Source organism: Salmo salar, chromosome 08 (genome assembly GCF_965601325.2).
Source record: "Salmo salar chromosome 08, fSalSal1, whole genome shotgun sequence".
Taxonomy (NCBI): Eukaryota; Metazoa; Chordata; class Actinopteri; order Salmoniformes; family Salmonidae; genus Salmo; species Salmo salar.
Genome location: NC_138298.1, coordinates 42,625,748 through 42,645,000, shown reverse-complemented (window position 1 = coordinate 42,645,000; position 19,253 = coordinate 42,625,748). Strand labels below are relative to the sequence as shown.

Here is a 19,253-nt window from a genome sequence, read left to right as displayed (position 1 = left end):
GTTCTCTGACCTGTACTGACTGTTTCATTTATCACTGTTCTCTGACCTGTACTGACTGTTTCATTTATCACTGTTCTCTGACCTGTACTGACTGTTTCATTTATCACTGTTCTCTGACCTGTACTGACTGTTTCATTTATCACTGTTCTCTGACCTGTACTGACTGTTTCATTTATCACTGTTCTCTGACCTGTACTGACTGTTTCATTTATTACTGTTCTCTGACCTGTACTGACTGTTTCATTTATTACTGTTCTCTGACCTGTACTGACTGTTTCATTTATCACTGTTCTCTGACCTGTACTGACTGTTTCATTTATTACTGTTCTCTGACCTGTACTGACTGTTTCATTTATTACTGTTCTCTGACCTGTACTGACTGTTTCATTCTCCTCCTCTCTCTCCCTCTATCCTCCCCCTCTCTCTTCTCACATCTTTCCCTCTTCTCCCTCCCCCTCTCTAGTGATCCTCCCTCTCATCTCTCTCTCCAGTGATCCTCCCTCTCATCTCTCTCTCCAGTGATCCTCCCTCTCATCTCTCTCTCTCCAGTGATCCTCCCTCTCATCTCTCTCTCTCCAGTGATCCTCCCTCTCATCTCTCTCTCCAGTGATCCTCCCTGTCATCTCTCCAGTGATCCTCCCTCTCATCTCTCTCTAGTGATCCTCCCTCTCATCTCTCTCTCTCCAGTGATCCTCCCTCTCATCTCTCTCTCCAGTGATCCTCCTTCTCATCTCTCTCTCTCCAGTGATCCTCCCTCTCATCTCTCTCTCTCTCTCTCCAGTGATCCTACCTCTCATCTCTCTCTCTCCAGTGATCCTCCCTGTCATCTCTCTCCAGTGATCCTCCCTCTCATCTCTCTCTCCCCAGTGATCCTCCCTCTCATCTCTCTCTCCAGTGATCCTCCCTCTCATCTCTATCTCTCCAGTGATCCTCCCTGTCATCTCTCTCTCCAGTGATCCTCCCTGTCATCTCTCTCTCCAGTGATCCTCCCTGTCATCTCTCTCCAGTGATCCTCCCTGTCATCTCTCTCCAGTGATCCTCCCTCTCATCTCTCTCTCTCTCCAGTGATCCTCCCTCTCATCTCTCTCTCTCCAGTGATCCTCCCTCTCATCTCTCTCTCTCCAGTGATCCTCCCCCACATTGCCAGTGCGTCCTACTCCACGCGTAATGCCATGTCTGCCCTGGCAGCCAATAACCTGCTACTGGGTCTGAAGGGACAGCCAATGATCAAAGAGCTCAAGCTGTAGCTGCCAATCACCTGCTTTCCAAAAAACACCAGAGAAGAACCAATCACCTGCTTTCGGAAACACCAGAGAAGAACCAATCACCTGCTTTCAGAAACACCAGAGAAGAACCAATCACCTGCTTTCAGAACACCAGAGAAGAACCAATCACCTGCTTTCAGAAACACCAGAGAAGAACCAATCACCTGCTTTCAGAACACCAGAGAAGAACCAATCACCTGCTTTCAGAACACCAGAGAAGAACCAATCACCTGCTTTCAGAAACACCAGAGAAGAACCAATCACCTGCTTTCAGAACACCAGAGAAGAACCAATCACCTGCTTTCAGAAACACCAGAGAAGAACCAATCACCTGCTTTCAGAACACCAGAGAAGAACCAATCACCTGCTTTCAGAACACCAGAGAGGAACCAATCACCTGCTTTCAGAACACCAGAGAAGAACCAATCACCTGCTTTCAGAAACACCAGAGAAGAACCAATCACCTGCTTTCAGAAACACCAGAGAAGAACCAATCACCTGCTTTCAGAACACCAGAGAAGAACCAATCACCTTCTTTCAGAACACCAGAGAAGAACCAATCACCTGCTTCCGGAACACCAGAGAAGAACCAATCACCTGCTTCCGGAACACCAGAGAAGAACCAATCACCTGCTTCCGGAACACCAGAGAAGAACCAATCACCTGCTTCCGGAACACCAGAGAAGAACCAATGATTGAAGAGTTTTTTCCCCAGAACTGTAAATGATATAGTTGACTCTGGTCATGAGATTAGTAGATTATAGAGAATAGAGATCTGTTGTCATCGACCAGCAACACTTTAACTCAACATGGTACAAAACTGTAGCACTCAGCACGTCCTCATCTGAGATGTTCTTAGGATTTTCTTTCATAATAATAATAATAATAATAATAATAATGATGATGATGACGAAGGACAACAATAAAACATGGAACTTTTCTCATCTTTTTAATTCAGTCTGTAGTGACGACTGGAACGATATGTCCTTCCAGACTTTATTAGTTTCTCCTCAACAAACAAACATTTCATCTTCTCACAGGGCACCCTATTCCCTACGTAGTGCACTACTTTAGACCAGAGTGTCAGTGAGACGTAGTGCACTACTTTAGACCAGAGTGTCAATGAGACGTAGTGCACTACTTTAGACCAGAGTGTCAATGAGACGTAGTGCACTACTTTAGACCAGAGTGTCAGTGAGACGTAGTGCACTACTTTAGACCAGAGTGTCAATGAGACGTAGTGCACTACTTTAGACCAGAGTGTCAATGAGACGTAGTGCACTACTTTAGACCAGAGTGTCAATGAGACGTAGTGCACTACTTTAGACCAGAGTGTCAATGAGACGTAGTGCACTACTTTAGACCAGAGTGTCAGTGGCTTTGATCAGAAGTAGTAGTGCACTACACAGGGAACAGGGCGTAAATTTGAGAGACGCTACACCCAAAACATGGTTACACTGTGTTAGAAGTGTAGGAAAAACGACACAGAAATCCTGCACTTTTGGCACTAGGATAAAGCCCAGCTTTTTAAGCCAGACTGGGACGTAAGGCAGTAACTTTCCTTCATCAATTCTATTATTACATGAACAACATTTTGTTGATCTATTGAATCCTTTTTGGTTATAGTCTTGTTGTAGTTTTCACACAGGGCTGTTGTTGTATAAATAGGACCAAAACATTCACATATATATTATAAAACAAAACAGTTTCACTTAAGACTACAGCCACAGAAGACATCACCATGGAAACTGGGCTACAGTGAGAGATGGAAGCCATTTTGGATCTGTTTAACAAGGGTCCTCATGTCCTTCAGGGGTACCTACGGTTTATGCCTGATTGAAAAAAGAGCTCAACTACGAAATCATTTTTCACACCCACTAGTTGCCTGGCTACCCATCCACACTGAGCAAGTCTCAAACAGCAAGGTTGTTCTCTGACCAGTCGCCAGCCAGTCAGCCAGTCAGCCAGCCAGCCAGCCAGTCAGTCGCCAGCCAGTCAGCCGGTCAGTCAGCCAGCCAGCCAGCCAGCCAGCCAGCCAGTCAGCCAGCCAGCCAGCCAGCCAGCCAGCCAGCCAGTCAGTCAGCCAGCCAGCCAGCCAGCCAGTCAGCCAGCCAGCCAGCCAGCCAGCCAGCCAGCCAGTCAGTCAGCCAGCCAGTCAGCCAGCCAGCCAGTCAGCCAGCCAGCCAGCCAGCCAACTACAACAAAAAGCACAGTAACGGTACTGCAACAGACACTGGGCCAACACGTCGCCATGGAAACACAGAACGACGCAGTCCAACCTTCTTATTAGCAGTCAAAGCTCTTTTTTTAACGGCGTTAATTTCTTCCTTATCCGATGTATCGATTTAAAAAAAGACATTTAAGAAGCACAGATACTGTACCAAACTGTTCCACGACATCTAGTAACTAACAACACGATGTTATAGTTAACTGGGGCCCAGAGTTATCCCTGACCGTGTGACCTGACCAGGAGACCACGCCAGGCTCTAGTTATAAAAGTCACTGGTTTTATTATGATGTCCCCTTGCAGAGGAAAGTGTAAAGCCACATAAAATGTGAGATATTTACATTTCTAATGTATTGTCCTGTGAGGAGACGGGATAAGGGCCACCCTATAACCTGCAGCGCCTTCGGAAAGTATTCAGACCACTTGACTTTTTCCACATTTTGTTACGTTACAGCCTTATTCTAAAATGGATTACATTGATGAGGGGGAAGAAAAAAAAATCTACACACAATACCCCATAATGACCTCACAATACCCCATAATGACATCACAATACCCCATAATGACCTCACAATACCCCATAATGACATCACAATACCACATAATGACCTCACAATACCCCATAATGACATCACAATACCCCATAATGACATCACAATACCCCATAATGACAAAGCAAAAACAGGTAAAGACCCTTTACAGCAATTACAGCCTTCTTGGGTATGATGCTAGAAGCTTGGCACACCTGTATTTGGGGAGTTTCTCCCATTCTTCTCTGCAGATCCTCTCAAGCTCTGTCAGGTTGGATGGGGAGTGTCGCTGCACAGCTATTTTCAGGTCCCTCCAGAGATGTTGGATCGGGTTCAAGTCCGGGCTCTGGCTGGGCCACTCAAGGACTCTCAGATATTTGTCCCGAAGCCACTCCTGCATTGTCTTGGCTGTGTGCTTAGGGTCATTGTCCTGTTGGAAGGTGAACCTTCACCCCAGTCTGAGGTCCTGAGCGCTCTGGAGCAGGTTTTCATCAAGGATCTCTCTGTACTTTGCTCTGTTCATCTTTCCCTCGATCCTGACCAGTCTCCCAGTCCCTGCTGCTGAAAAATATCCCCACAGCATGATGCTGCCACCACCATGCTTCACCGTAGGGATGGAGCCAGGCTTCCTCTAGACATGACGCTGGGCATTCAGGCCAAAGAGTTCAAGCTTGGTTTCATCAGACCAGAGAATCTTGTTTATCATGGTCTGAGAGTCTTTAGGTGCCTTTAATTCCTTTGACCTCATGGCTTGGTTTTTGCTCTGTCAACTGTGGGACCTTATATAGACAGGTGTGTGCCTTTCCAAATCATGTCCAATCAATTGAATTTACCACAGGTGGACTCCAATCAAGTTGTATAAACATCTCAAAGATGATCAATGGAAACAGGATGAACCTGAGCTCAATTTATAGTCTCCATAGCAAACGGTCTAAATACTTATGTAAATAAGGTAGTGTTATTTATTTTTAATACCTTTGCTAACATTTCTAAAAACCTGTTTTCGCTTTGTCATTATGGGGCATTGTGATGTCATTATGGGTTATTGTGAGGTCATTATGGGTTATTGTGATGTCATTATGGGGTATTGTGATGTCATTATGGGGTCTTGTGATGTCATTATGGGTTATTGTGAGGTCATTATGGGTTATTGTGATGTCATTATGGGGTATTGGGATGTCATTATGGGGTCTTGTGATGTCATTATGGGTTATTGTGAGGTCATTATGGGTTATTGTGATGTCATTATGGGGTATTGGGATGTCATTATGGGGTATCGTGATGTCATTATGGGTTATCGTGATGTCATTATGGGGAATCGTGATGTCATTATGGGGTATCGTGATGTCATTATGGGGTATTGTGATGTCATTATGGGGTATTGTGATGTAGATTGAAGAGGAACATTTTTTATTTAATCCATTTTCGAATATGGCTGTAATGAAAGAAAGTGTCAAAAAAGTCAAGGGGTCTGAATACTTTCCAAATGCACTATATATAGTGAACTACAACCCTATGGGCCCTGGTCAAGAGTAGTGCACTATATAGGGAATAGGGTGTTTCATTCAAAAGGTGCACCAACGAAAAGGCAACTTGTTTGTGAAGGACCATGAGAAGAAGTGGTCCCTTCTTAGCCTGGTCCCAGATCTGTTTGTGCTCTTACCAGCTCCATTGATGTCAATGATGTGGGGCAGGACAGCACAGACAAACTGTCTCTCAGGCTAGTCCACCCTCTCTCCTTCACATCCCTGTTCTCCTCTCAAAGCCAAGCTCCAGGTTTAGCGTTGCACAATTCCCCTAATTCTCAACCTCGAAGATTACCGTAATCAGAGGGGAAAAAGCAGGAAATCCTGATTTCTAGAAAACTTTCCCTAAATTCCCAGGTTATCAGAGTTTTGCAACTCTAGGCAGGTTTCAGCTTGAGGACTGTTCTGAATCTCCCCTAGCCAGGTTTCAGCTTGAGGACTGTTCTGAACCTCCCTAGCCAGGTTTCAGCTTGAGGACAGTTCTGAATCTCCCTAGCCAGGTTTCAGCTTCAGGACTGTTCTGAATCTCCCCTAGCCAGGTTTCAGCTTCAGAACTGTTCTGAATCTCCCCTAGCCAGGTTTCAGCTTCAGGACTGTTCTGAATCTCCCCTAGCCAGGTTTCAGCTTCAGAACTGTTCTGAATCTCCCCTAGCCAGGTTTCAGCTTCAGGACAGTTCTGAATCTCCCTAGCCAGGTTTCAGCTTCAGGACAGTTCTGAATCTCCCTAGCCAGGTTTCAGCTTCAGGACTGTTCTGAATCTCCCTAGACAGGTTTCAGCTTCAGGACTGTTCTGAATCTCCCCTAGCCAGGTTTCAGCTTCAGGACTGTTCTGAATCTCCCCTAGCCAGGTTTCAGCTTCAGGACAGTTCTGAATCTCCCCTAGCCAGGTTTCAGCTTCAGGACTGTTCTGAACCTCCCCTAGCCAGGTTTCAGCTTCAGGACTGTTCTGAATCTCCCTAGCCAGGTTTCAGCTTCAGGACTGTTCTGAATCTCCCTAGCCAGGTTTCAGCGTCAGGACTGTTCTGAACCTCCCTAGCCAGGTTTCAGCTTCAGAACTGTTCTGAATCTCCCCTAGCCAGGTTTAAGCTTCAGAACTGTTCTGAATCTCCCCTAGCCAGGTTTCAGCTTCAGAACTGTTCTGAATCTCCCCTAGTCAGGTTTCAGCTTCAGAACTGTTCTGAATCTCCCATAGCCAGGTTTCAGCTTCAGGACTGTTCTGAATCTCCCCTAGCCAGGTTTCAGCTTCAGGACTGTTCTGAATCTCCCCTAGCCAGGTTTCAGCTTCAGGACTGTTCTGAATCTCCCCTAGCCAGGTTTCAGCTTCAGGACAGTTCTGAATCTCCCCTAGCCAGGTTTCAGCTTCAGGACTGTTCTGAACCTCCCCTAGCCAGGTTTCAGCTTCAGGACTGTTCTGAATCTCCCCTAGCCAGGTTTCAGCTTCAGGACTGTTCTGAATCTCCCCTAGCCAGGTTTCAGCTTCAGGACAGTTCTGAACCTCCCCTAGCCAGGTTTCAGCTTCAGGACTGTTCTGAATCTCCCCTAGCCAGGTTTCAGCTTCAGGACTGTTCTGAACCTCCCCTAGCCAGGTTTCAGCTTCAGGACTGTTCTGAATCTCCCCTAGCCAGGTTTCAGCTTCAGGACTGTTCTGAATCTCCCCTAGCCAGGTTTCAGCTTCAGGACTGTTCTGAATCTCCCTTGCCAGGTTTCAGCTTCAGGACTGTTCTGAATCTCCCTTGCCAGGTTTCAGCTTCAGGACAGTTCTGAATCTCCCTAGCCAGGTTTCAGCGTCAGGACTGTTCTGAATCTCCCCTAGCCAGGTTTCAGCTTCAGGACTGTTCTGAATCTCCCTTGCCAGGTTTCAGCTTCAGGACAGTTCTGAATCTCCCTAGCCAGGTTTCAGCGTCAGGACTGTTCTGAACCTCCCTAGCCAGGTTTCAGCTTCAGAACGGTTCTGAATCTCCCCTAGCCAGGTTTTAGCTTCAGGACAGTTCTGAATCTCCCCTAGCCAGGTTTCAGCTTCAGGAGAGTTCTGAATCTCCCCTAGCCAGGTTTCAGCTTCAGGACAGTTCTGAATCTCCCTAGCCAGGTTTCAGCTTCAGGACAGTTCTGAATCTCCCCTAGCCAGGTTTCAGCTTCAGGACAGTTCTGAATCTCCCCTAGCCAGGTTTCAGCTTCAGGACAGTTCTGAATCTCCCTAGCCAGGTTTCAGCTTCAGGACAGTTCTGAATCTCCCTAGCCAGGTTTCAGCTTCAGGACAGTTCTGAATCTCCCTAGCCAGGTTTCAGCTTCAGGACAGTTCTGAATCTCCCAAGCCAGGTTTCAGCTTCAGGACAGTTCTGAATCTCCCAAACCAGGTTTCAGCTTCAGGACAGTTCTGAATCTGAAGTCCTGTTTCAGAAACGTTCCGAACAGGGTTCCAATAGGAACACAACAGGGTTCCATGAGGAAGTTGGGAGTCCACCCCTCCTAAAGAGACTCCATTTTCTAAAGCGATCGCCTCTATCAAACGGTCCTGTTTTGGCTCAGTTGGTAGAACATGGCACTTGTAACATCAGGGTTGTGGGTTGGATTCCCGCTGGGGACACCCATAGTTTCTACACACTACTGTAAGTGTGTGTTTCTAGCTGTGAGGAAATGAACCATTCTATCTAATTAGCATAATAATAATAAAAATAATCCCCATAAAAATCTGTCCGTTTAAGCTACAGATCTGTTGTTTTGTATCAATCCACCACATCCGCCGATGTCGCACTTCTGCATCCTGCAGCGAAAGAGCTCGAGCGGTGTTTGTTTCCCCGAACGGTTTGACCCAACGAGCGTCTTGGGACCCGTCTGAAGTCGGGAAAAGCAGATCTGCCAACTTCTGTCTGGTAGCGTCCCGACAGTTTGGCCTACACACTAATCTGTGGAAAGGTGAGAGACTTACACCAACATATCGGTGTTGTTCTAGGCCTCCCCACTGGCCTCAGAAGACTTGTCTGAAGGTCCTCCCGGTGGAAAAGACAGGGCTTACGCTGTAGAGGGTCAAAGGGCAGTGAGTCTAGAGTCCACTAGACAGAGTACAGGCGATACCGTATAGATTCTTCAAATTCTAAACTGGACCTCAAAGCCAATTCCACTGCTATTTCCCCCACTCTTCCTTTCTAATCAGAGACTGATTTAAACCTGGGAGTTTTTCCTCCATGGTTCGCCTCTAAATCAGAGACTGATTTAAACCTGGGAGTTTTTCTGGACATTATTTTAAAAACTCAACCCTACCTAGAAGTGGTGTTTTAACAAGGAACCAAACGGAACCCATTTGTCCAATAGAAACAGTTGTTTTAGTTGAAAATGTTTAGTTTTTTTTAGCTACAGTGTGTGACTAATGAGTAGACCAGAGGTTCTCCACTACAGCAGTGACTATACGGTCCTCTAACCAGAATTTATGGAGAAAAAAACCCCCAAAACTTCCGGTAAGTTTCCCAGGAATTTTCCCAATCCAACTCGACCCTACCTAGCAGGCCAGCCTACATACAGATCGTAAAGCATGTCGCCGTTCTACCAGCGTAGACAGGTGGTCTTGGGAGTGTTTGTACAGGTTGAAAACGCTTGACTCGTTAGCATTTAGCTAGCATCCACTATGGGAATTCCCTACTACTTTGTTAGCATACCGCTAATTTGGCTAGTTTTTTAAATTTTAAATTTAATTTTTTTTCCCATTAATTCGCAACGCCCGGTAATACCGTTTGGCCTCCGGTACGGCACAACGAAGGTATAAAGGTATTAAAATCTGGATACCGTTTACCCCACCCCCCCTACAGTGATCCCATCTATCCCTTACATCAGTGTGTTGGCCATGTTGCTGTTCTGCCAGCGCAGGCAGGTAGTCTTGGAGTGTTTGTACAGGTGGGACGACTGGCTGAAACGTTTGCCGCACTTGAGGCAGGCGTAAGGTTTCTCCCCGGTGTGAACTCTGATGTGTTTCTTACAGTCAGTCAGAGTGAGGAAAGTCTTACAGCAGATTCTACAAGCGTATTTCCTGGCTCCTTCTACCACCAGGACGTTGTGTTCAGACAGGGCTTTCTTACACTTGGAGAGAACGTCTGCTGAGGCACGGGTCAGCTGTGGGTGGGGGTGGGGGGCGGAGGAGGAGGTGGGTGGGCCTGACTCGTACCCTCCCGATCCGTTCAGAAGCAATGGTCCCCCTTCCCCAAGACTGGAGGAAGACAGGGCGTCTTGGAGAACGACCCCCGTTCCTCCTCCTCCTTCTCCTCCTCCTCCTCCCATGTTGTCGTTTTTAGGTGCGATGCGGCGATATCCAGGAAAGCCCAGGGAGACCCCTGTAGAGGCGCGGGCCAGGGAGTGCAGGCCCAGGCTGGAGCGCTGGAAGTCCAGAGAGAACGGGTCTGGAAACCCTCCTCCTCCTCCGCCTCCCCTGGGGTTTCCCAGCCCGTCATGCAGGGGACGCAGGAAGCGCGAATCAGCGTCTGTAGAGAATCCACCGAGTCCGTCGCCACCCAGCAGGTGCAGGTGGTTGGCCGACCCGGTACGGAGCATCGAAGAAGAGTTACCGGTCCCAGAGCGTTCCGGGCTCAGCAGGAAGCGATGTGCCGCTGCCATCGCCTCGCCGGTTGTCGTGTTGAGGTCGTCGTCCCCGGCATCGACCCCCGACCCCCCGCTTCCAAACACCTTGGCGCCGAGGAAGCTAGAAATCCTAAAACCAGACTTCCCATCAAGATGGTTACTACAGCCAAAACCAGCACCACTCTCCCTACCAAGACCTCCTTTCAGCAGGAGCTGGGAGCTGGGCTGGAGCAACTGTTGGTCAGAGGAGGAGAGACTACGGTCGCTGCTCTGTGGGCTCAGCTCTACCTTCTCCTCCTCTCCTCTTCCTCCTCCAGGTCCCAGCTGGTCGCTGCCCTGGATGGTGATGTCATCAGCTGGCTCTGGGGAGCTCAGAGGCTCACACTTCACCACCACCTGGAGGAGAGGAGGAGATGAGGAGAAAGAGAGGAGGGGAGAGGAGGAGAGAGAGGAGAAGATAGGAGAAGAGGAGAGCAGGGGAGAGAGGAGGAGAGAGAGGAGGAGAGAAGAGAGAGGAGAAGATAGGAGAAGAGGAGGGGAGAGAGGAGGAGATGAGGAGAGAGAGAAGAAGAGAGAAGGGGAGAAGAGAGAGAGGAGAGGGGAGAGAGGAGAAGGAGAGAGAGGAGAAGATAGGAGAAGAGGAGAGGAGGGGAGAGAGAGGAGAGGGAGGAGAAGAGGAGAGGAGGGGAGAGAGAGGAGAGAGAGGAGAAGAGGAGAGAGAAGGGGAGAAGAGCGAGAGGAGGAGAGAGAAGGGGAGAAGAGCGAGAGGAGGAGAGAGAAGGAGAGGGGAGAAGAGAGGAGGAGAGAGAAGGAGAGGGGAGAAGAGAGAGAGGAAAAGAGATACAGACATGAAGGAGGACAACAGGATATGACCCATTACTTTATCCAAGGTTGGGTTTAAACCCTTTATTTAACCAAGGTAAAGCATGAATTATGGCTAGACGTTGTTTCATACATAGCTAACTCTTTAAATGGGGAAGTATTCGTCCCAAATGGCACCCTATAACCTGAGCAATGAGCCCTGGACTAAAGTAGTCCACTATTGGGTCCTGGTCAACAGTAGTCCACTATGGGGCCTGGTCAACAGTAGTCCACTATGGGCCCTGGTCAACAGTAGTCCACTATGGGCCCTGGTCAACAGTAGTCCACTATGGTCCCTGGTCAACAGTAGTCCACTATGGGCCCTGGTCAACAGTAGTCCACTATGGGCCCTGGTCAACAGTAGTCCACTATGGGTCCTGGTCAACAGTAGTCCACTATGGGCCCTGGTCAACAGTAGTCCACTATGGGTCCTGGTCAACAGTAGTCCACTATGGGTCCTGGTCAACAATAGTCCACTATGGGTCCTGGTCAACAATAGTCCACTATGGGTCCTGGTCAACAATAGTCCACTATGGGTCCTGGTCAACAATAGTCCACTATGGGTCCTGGTCAACAATAGTCCACTATGGGTCCTGGTCAACAATAGTCCACTATGGGTCCTGGTCAACAATAGTCCACTATGGGTCCTGGTCAACAATAGTCCACTATGGGTCCTGGTCAACAGTAGTCCACTATGGGTCCTGGTCAACAGTAGTCCACTATGGGTCCTGGTCAACAGTAGTCCACTATGGGTCCTGGTCAACAGTAGTCCACTATGGGTCATGGTCAACAGTAGTCCACTATGGGTCATGGTCAACAGTAGTCCACTATGGGTCATGGTCAACAGTAGTCCACTATTGGGTCCTGGTCAACAGTAGTCCACTATTGGGTCCTGGTCAACAGTAGTCCACTATGGGTCATGGTCAACAGTAGTCCACTATGGGGCCTGGTCAACAGTAGTCCACTATGGGGCCTGGTCAACAGTAGTCCACTATGGGGCCTGGTCAACAGTAGTCCACTATGGGGCCTGGTCAACAGTAGTCCACTATGGAGGGAATAAGAGGCCATTTGGGATGCAGATGAAGTATTTCCTGGTAAAATGTCATTACCTGTCCCTGTTGCTCCCGTACTTCCTCCTCTTCCTCCGTTATCTTCACCTCCACCCCATCGCCATGGTGACTCCCTCCATCCAGGGACTCCTTCCCCACACCCTCCTCCTCCACCATCCCTTGCTCCTCCCCTTCGCAGCGTCCGCTGTCCGATTGGCTGGGCATCTGGGAGTCATCCTGGGACACGCCCCCTGCTAGGCCGGTGATCGTCGCGTCCAGTCTGGCCTCCTCCCCCGTCTTGTGGGAGTCGGGGGAGAGTAGTCCCACTTCCTCATCCTCGTGGGGTCCGGAGGGGCGGGGCCTCTGCCTGGACCTGTCCTCAGATAGGCTAAAGCTCAGGGAGGGTTTTCTCTTGTGGAAACGTCGGATGGGGAAGGAAGCTTTATGCTCCACTACACCACTAATGCTAACACCATCGCTACCACCCCTAGCCCCATCTTCCTCCACCCCTCCCAGGGCAGAGCTCACCAGGCTTAGACCCAGCTGCTGCAGCAGGAACGAGCGCTGGAGCCTGGACGTAGCAGCGTTAGCCGCTAGGTTAGCATTAGCCTCTTGGTTAGCGTTAGCCGCTAGTTTAGCGTTAGCGGCTAACTCGGCGGCTGCCTGCTGCTGCCTGTGTCTCTGCTGTTCTGCGTGGGTGTGTTGGTGCTGGCGGTGTTGTGTGGCCCGGTGGTCTGCCGGCGGGGACATGGGCATGGTGCGGGTGGTCAGGTAGTGCTTACAGGCCTTGACTACGGCGTTCAGGTGGAGGTGAGAGGCAGCTAGCAGCACGTCCATCACGTTGCTCTCTCCTAGCATCAGGGTGGAGGTGTACATCATGTCCACCAGGGCAGCAAACGCCTCCGCTGTCACCACCTGCAGTAACACACACATCATCATCACCCCTGTTAGCCTCATCATCCTCATTACCCCTGTTATAAAGTCATCATCATCACCCGTTACAAACTCATCATCCTCATTACCCATGTTATAGACTTGTCATAACTATTAACCCTGTTATAAACTCATCCTCCTCATCACCCCTGTTATAAACTCATCCTCCTCATCACCCCTGTTAACTCATCCTCATCACCCCTGTTGTAGACTCATCCTCCTCATCACCCCGTTATAAACTCATCCTCCTCATCACCCCTGTTATAGACTCATCCTCCTCATCACCCCTGTTATAAACTCATTATAATCATCACCCGTTACAAACTCATCATCCTCATTACCCATGTTATAGACTTGTCATAACTATTAACCCTGTTATAAACATCCTCATCACCCCTGTTAACTCATCATCCTCATCACCCCTGTTATAAACTCATCCTCATCTTAATCATCACCACCTTCATCGTCGTCATCCTCACCTCGCTGTCCAGTTGTATCATGTTCATGCTGGCGTCTCCCTGGGCGACCGTAAACAGGGCTCTGAAGTGAGTGCTGCAAGCCGCCAGCACCGAGCGGTGGGCCTTAAAATGGCGGCTGCCCACCACAATGACACAGTCACACAGCTGGCTGTGAACCCGCTGGTAGTTCAGCTGCTGGAAGACCTGTAATAATAATAATAATAATAATAATAATAATAATAATATGAATCATGTGTGGCTCAGTCGCTAGCTAGAGCACGGGTCGTGGGTTCGATTCCCGCTGCGGTCACGCGCACATGTAAAATGCATGAATTCATGACAGTAATTCGCTTCAGATAAAAGCGTCTGATAAATGGTATATATTCTTATATTATATTGTTATGAACAATACACTTTATTTGTAGAGCGTTTTTTCCCCCCCATTTACTGACAGAAATCATAAAGCTGTTTGCATTACCTGGTCGAAGTGGCCCGGGAAGTCCATGACCTGCAGGGAAGGAGGAGAGAGGGGGGAGAGAAAGGGAGGGGGGTAGAGAGAGAACGGGAGGGGGGTAGAGAGAGAAAGGGAGGGGGGATAGAGAGAGAAAGGGAGGGGGATAGAGAGAGAAAGGGAGGGGGGTAGAGAGAGAAAGGGAGGGGGGTAGAGAGAGAAAGGGAGGGGGATAGAGAGAGAAAGGGAGGGGGGTAGAGAGAGAAAGGGAGGGGGGTAGAGAGAGAAAGGGAGGGGGATAGAGAGAGAAAGGGAGGGGGGATAGAGAGAGAAAGGGAGGGGGGATAGAGAGAGAACGGGAGGGGGGGGTAGAGAGAGAAAGGGAGGGGGGTAGAGAGAGAAAGGGAGGGGGGTAGAGAGAGAACGGGAGGGGGGGTAGAGAGAGAACGGGAGGGGGGTAGAGAGAGAACGGGAGGGGGGTAGAGAGAGAAAGGGAGGGGGGTAGAGAGAGAAAGGGAGGGGGGTAGAGAGAGAAAGGGAGGGGGGTAGAGAGAGAAAGGGAGGGGGGTAGAGAGAGAAAGGGAGGGGGGTAGAGAGAGAAAGGGAGGGGGGTAGAGAGAGAAAGGGAGGGGGGTAGAGAGAGAAAGGGAGGGGGGTAGAGAGAGAACGGGAGGGGGGTAGAGAGAGAAAGGGAGGGGGGTAGAGAGAGAAAGGGAGGGGGGTAGAGAGAGAAAGGGAGGGGGGTAGAGAGAGAAAGGGAGGGGGTAGAGAGAGAAAGGGAGGGGGGTAGAGAGAGAAAGGGAGGGGGGTAGAGAGAGAACGGGAGGGGGGTAGAGAGAGAAAGGGAGGGGGGGTAGAGAGAGAAAGGGAGGGGGGTAGAGAGAGAAAGGGAGGGGGTAGAGAGAGAAAGGGAGGGGGGTAGAGAGAGAAAGGGAGGGGGGTAGAGAGAGAAAGGGAGGGGGGTAGAGAGAGAAAGGGAGGGGGGTAGAGAGAGAAAGGGAGGGGGGTAGAGAGAGAAAGGGAGGGGGGTAGAGAGAGAAAGGGAGGGGGGTAGAGAGAGAAAGGGAGGGGATAGAGAGAGAAAGGGAGGGGGGTAGAGAGAGAAAGGGAGGGGGGTAGAGAGAGAACGGGAGGGGGGTAGAGAGAGAAAGGGAGGGGGGTAGAGAGAGAAAGGGAGGGGGGTAGAGAGAGAAAGGGAGGGGGGTAGAGAGAGAAAGGGAGGGGGGTAGAGAGAGAAAGGGAGGGGGGTAGAGAGAGAAAGGGAGGGGGTAGAGAGAGAAAGGGAGGGGGGTAGAGAGAGAAAGGGAGGGGGGTAGAGAGAGAAAGGGAGGGGGGTAGAGAGAGAACGGGAGGGGGGTAGAGAGAGAAAGGGAGGGGGATAGAGAGAGAAAGGGAGGGGGTAGAGAGAGAAAGGGAGGGGGATAGAGAGAGAAGGGAGGGGGGTAGAGAGAGAAAGGGAGGGGGGTAGAGAGAGAAAGGGAGGGGGGTAGAGAGAGAAAGGGAGGGGGTAGAGAGAGAACGGGAGGGGGGTAGAGAGAGAACGGGAGGGGGGTAGAGAGAGAACGGGAGGGGGTAGAGAGAGAAAGGGAGGGGGGTAGAGAGAGAAAGGGAGGGGGGTAGAGAGAGAAAGGGGAAGGAGGCGAGAGAAGGGGAAGGGAGGAATGGGGGAGAGGAGGGGTGAAGGTGGGGAGAGGAGGGGGGTGAAGGTGGGGAGAGGAGGGGGGGTGAAGGTGGGGAGGGAAGGGGGAGGTGAAGGTGGGGAGAGGAGGGGGTGAAGGTGGGGAGAGGAGGGGGGGGTGAAGGTGGGAGAGGAGGGAGGTGAAGGTAGGAGAGGAGGGGGGTGAAGGTGGGGAGAGGAGGGGGGGGTGAAGGTGGGGAGGGAAGGGGGAGGTGAAGGTGGGGAGAGGAGGGGGGTGAAGGTGGGGAGAGGAGGGGGGGGGGTGAAGGTGGGAGAGGAGGGAGGTGAAGGTGGAGAGGAGGGGGGTGAAGGTAAGGAGGGAACAGGGGGGAGAGGGAGGTGGGGGGAGGGAGGGAACAGGGTTGTAAAAAAAAATCTGTTGTGTAATAAATGTGAGGAAAATTAGGTCCTCTTGAGGTAATCTTCCTGACAAAACCTTTGATTAAAAAGTTAGCTTTAAAATTGACTGTCACTGGAGGGGACATTATAGTAGACTATAGGTTGATGCTTTGAATAATATATTTTGTAGAAGGGCAGTAGCTACACTTGCTATCACAATTAATTAGTTGAATGTATTAACAAATAGATAATAGAAGTCTCGTTGGAAGTTATAGCATAGGCTATTGCACGGTAAGTGAAAGTGAGAACTAGTAACGATATTCAAGAGAATATGTTAAAATGTGTGAAATGAAAGCCAGTATGTGAAGACATTAGTCAAGTACAAGCAAGGAAACTGTTGCCAAGGAAACTGTTAGCAAGGAAACTGTTGGCAAGGAAACTGTTGGCAAGGAAACTGTTGGCAAGGAAACTGTACAGTTTGTTGAGGTCTAGAAGTCTTGTCTAGACAACTAGCTAACTAAATAACTACTGCCATCTGTTAGCCAAGCCCTCGGGCGAATACTATCGTTGCTAACTAGCTAAGCTAACTAACTAACTAGCAAGTCAGCAACTGGATATTTAGTTAGCTAGCTAGTTAGCTACTTGCTAACTTTTGGGAAAGGCTGTGTAATAAAAAATAAAAACCCAGTAAGACAACAGCGATGGCGGTGAAGTAGCTAGCTAGCATGACCCCGTGTGTGACCGACATTTTGTTTAAAATAACAGCCAAGGCCAACAACAAAACATCACCTCATGAAGTCATTTTTCGTTTGGCTACAATGGCTACTGTTATTAATGCTGACTACCTAGCTAGATTTGCTAACGTTAACAGTTGTCAAGTTCCCCCCTAGAAAGCATGCAACATTGATATAACTTGAGGAAACAATGAAAACGTGATGATACTAAAAGGTAAATAAAGCTAAAATTTAGCTAGCTAGCTTGCTAATGTTAGCTACCGGTACCTTGTTTTTGTCGGTGCTACTCCCGGGTCAAGGGTGGACAAACGGGGTTCATCAAGTCCACTAGACCGGACAGAACGAGGACTACCGACGGCTAGACAGTCTTCATGGACCGCTACGGCTACTCCAAATGCTCACAGTCACATACTCAATATACCAATCCCTTGTCCGACTGGTTGAACCCCCCCCAAGGACAGACACAACACCAGCTAAATAGCTAAGACTCCATGTAGCTACTTTAAATGAATCTAAATGTAGTTTTGTTACCAAAGAGGGTCTTCTCCTGGGGGGGCGATGGCTGGAGCTGGATGAGTTTCTCCTCCTCCTCCTCCAGACTCTGTAGGTGGCGCTACACTCATATGTCCTCACCGTGTTAACCAGTTGCAGTACCACTCCTCGCCGTAGGACGGCGCTGCAGTTTGCTGGGGGTGAATATCTCTCCGATTGTTTTATATCGGTCCCCGACTGACAACAAACATGGACGTCAACTGCACATTGGTTTATTGTGAAGAGGAGAGAGAAGACGATAAAGCTGTTATTGGTAAATATACTATTTATGTCACAGGTTAATTATTCATTTTTTTTTTTTTAATTACACGATTGCAGTTTAAACGTCCCCCAAGCATTGACAAGACTGAAGTCCACCCTGTTCCGTAGTACACGTGGGTGCTCTCATGGTAGCGCTGTAACGTTAAACGGATACTTCTGGATTTTGTCCTTGAAGTCCTTTATCTACTGTCCACAGAGTCAAATTAACTAATGGATAACAGTTTTATGTCTCTGCATACAGTATGAAGGAAGTTCAGCGGTAGTTTCACGACACAATGCTAACTAGCTTAATGACTGGAAGTCTGTGGAATCTACTACCGTGCTAGCAGTTACCATAGACTTCCAGTCATTGCGCTAACGTTAGTTAGCAACTTCCTTCGAACTGCACACAGAGACGCCATTGGCTAAGTTAGTTAGCAAACATTCAATTAACGTTAGCCGGGTAATATTTAATATTTAGTTAACATTATTTTTTTGGTGGGGGGACTAAACGGTAACAAACTATATTGACTTATATTGCACCATCAACCATAGTTAGCCAGCAGAGCCGACCCATTTGCTAACTGCTACGCTCGGGTCAGACAGCATTCCTGTATAGATTAAGACCCAGCAGAGGCTGTGAGAGATATGGCTCGGTAAACATACCTCTTATCCAGGAATGAGTTGTACTCCAAATGTTCTTATAGAGACCCACAGTGGTGTCATCATACCCATAAAACCTAGCGGTTAAACAAGGAAATGATTCCAATCGTTTTTCCAACATTTCCCCCCCCCCCCCCCCCCATAGGGAATTTTAGAAACACTTTTAAAATGAAGGATGTTGTGTTTTGTGTAGGTTTACCCTGGCGTGACGTTTTGATAACCTTGTCAGTCTCTCTCGGACAAGGTGACTTTTATCAATATATTCAGCTCTATTTACTCTGATTTCTAAAATGCTAATTAGCACCAAAGTAGACATCATGCAAAACTACAAATCCCAGCATGCTCCTGCGCCTCATCTCAAGCTGACACTTTTGCTAACAGGTATTGTGTCAATGTAAATCTTGCACAAGACGGTTATTAACAGAATTGTAAATTTAGCTAACATTAGATCGTTAATCCAGAGATTCTTAGCTTTGCCTTGATTCGTCAGTCTCGTCCAGATCATCATGGTATTTGAAGTTCTTCATGATAGCCACATGAGCATTTTACATACAGGCAAAATATATTGATAAAAGTCACCTTGTCCGAGAGAGATTGACACGGTTATCAAAACGTCACACCAGGGTAAACCTACATGAAACACAGCCCCTTTATTTTAAGTGTTTCTAAAATCCCCAATGGGGGGAAAAATGAAAGGTGGAAAAAAACGATTAGTCCTTGCGGTCCACGGCAGTGGAGTTGCCGTACCAGGCTGTGATGCAGCCCGACAGCAGGCTCTCGATGGTGCTACTGTAGAACACTGAGAGGGTCCTCGGAGACAGGTTGAATTTCTTCAGCAATCCTGAGGTTGAAGAGTCCCTGTTGTTACTTCACCACGGTGTCCGTGTGGTTTGACTGTTAAAGCTCTTCTGAGATGTGTATCTCGAGGAACTTGCCGTTTTTTTTACAGTCTCCAAGGCAACCCAGTTGATGAGGACTGTTGGGGGGGGGGGGGCTCAGCCTGGTTCCTTCTGAAGTCCACGTTCAGCTGTTTTTGTTTTGTTTGACGTTGAGGGGAGAGGTTGTTTACCTGGCACCACGCCGTCAGAGTGCCTACCTCTTCCCTGTAGGCCGTCTCGTCGTCGTTGGTGATCCAGGTCTACTACTGTCGTGTCGTCAGCGAACTTGATGGTGGAGTTGGAACA

The 19,253-nt window shown here is 48.9% G+C and overlaps 3 protein-coding genes across 12 annotated transcripts in view; 2 read left to right on the top strand and 1 right to left on the bottom strand.

Moving 5' to 3' along the window:
- Positions 1 to 2,204, top strand: part of LOC106592840 (glyoxylate reductase/hydroxypyruvate reductase-like) — a 9,200-nt gene extending 6,996 nt beyond the window's left edge. For 3 of the 7 annotated variants that reach the window (XM_082978262.1, XM_082978261.1, XM_082978258.1), the window contains one exon: positions 1,126 to 2,204. In XM_082978262.1, the coding sequence (XP_082834388.1) occupies positions 1,126 to 1,168 (43 nt within the window). In that variant the 3' untranslated portion in view covers positions 1,169 to 2,204. Of the gene's footprint in view, positions 1 to 463; positions 701 to 1,125 lie in introns of those variants that run through there. The other 4 variants (XR_014393006.1, XM_082978259.1, XR_014393005.1 and 1 more) reach the window with 3 other exon arrangements.
- LOC106595035 (zinc finger and BTB domain-containing protein 5) lies at positions 2,199 to 17,349 on the bottom strand. 2 transcript variants are annotated; one of them, XM_082978244.1, is made up of 5 exons: positions 17,146 to 17,349; positions 13,891 to 13,920; positions 13,434 to 13,616; positions 12,082 to 12,936; positions 2,199 to 10,507 (listed from the first exon to the last, which is right to left on the bottom strand). In XM_082978244.1, the coding sequence occupies exons 2-5, from the start codon at positions 13,915 to 13,917 to the stop codon at positions 9,365 to 9,367; spliced, it is 2,208 nt and encodes a 735-aa protein (XP_082834370.1). In that variant the 5' UTR covers positions 13,918 to 13,920; positions 17,146 to 17,349; the 3' UTR covers positions 2,199 to 9,364. The 2 variants fall into 2 exon arrangements, with proteins under 2 accessions (XP_082834370.1, XP_082834369.1); XM_082978243.1 differs by having other exon boundaries at positions 16,882 to 17,199.
- LOC106595359 (DNA-directed RNA polymerase I subunit RPA49) overlaps positions 17,294 to 19,253 on the top strand; it is a 35,248-nt gene continuing 33,288 nt past the window's right edge. For 2 of the 3 annotated variants that reach the window (XR_014393004.1, XM_082978256.1), the window contains exon 1: positions 17,294 to 17,419. Coding sequence is in view for 2 of the 3 variants with exons in the window: in XM_082978256.1 (XP_082834382.1) it covers positions 17,356 to 17,419 (64 nt within the window). In the remaining variant the exon portion in view is untranslated. The remainder of the gene's footprint in view (positions 17,420 to 19,253) is intronic. The other variant, XM_082978255.1, reaches the window with a different exon arrangement.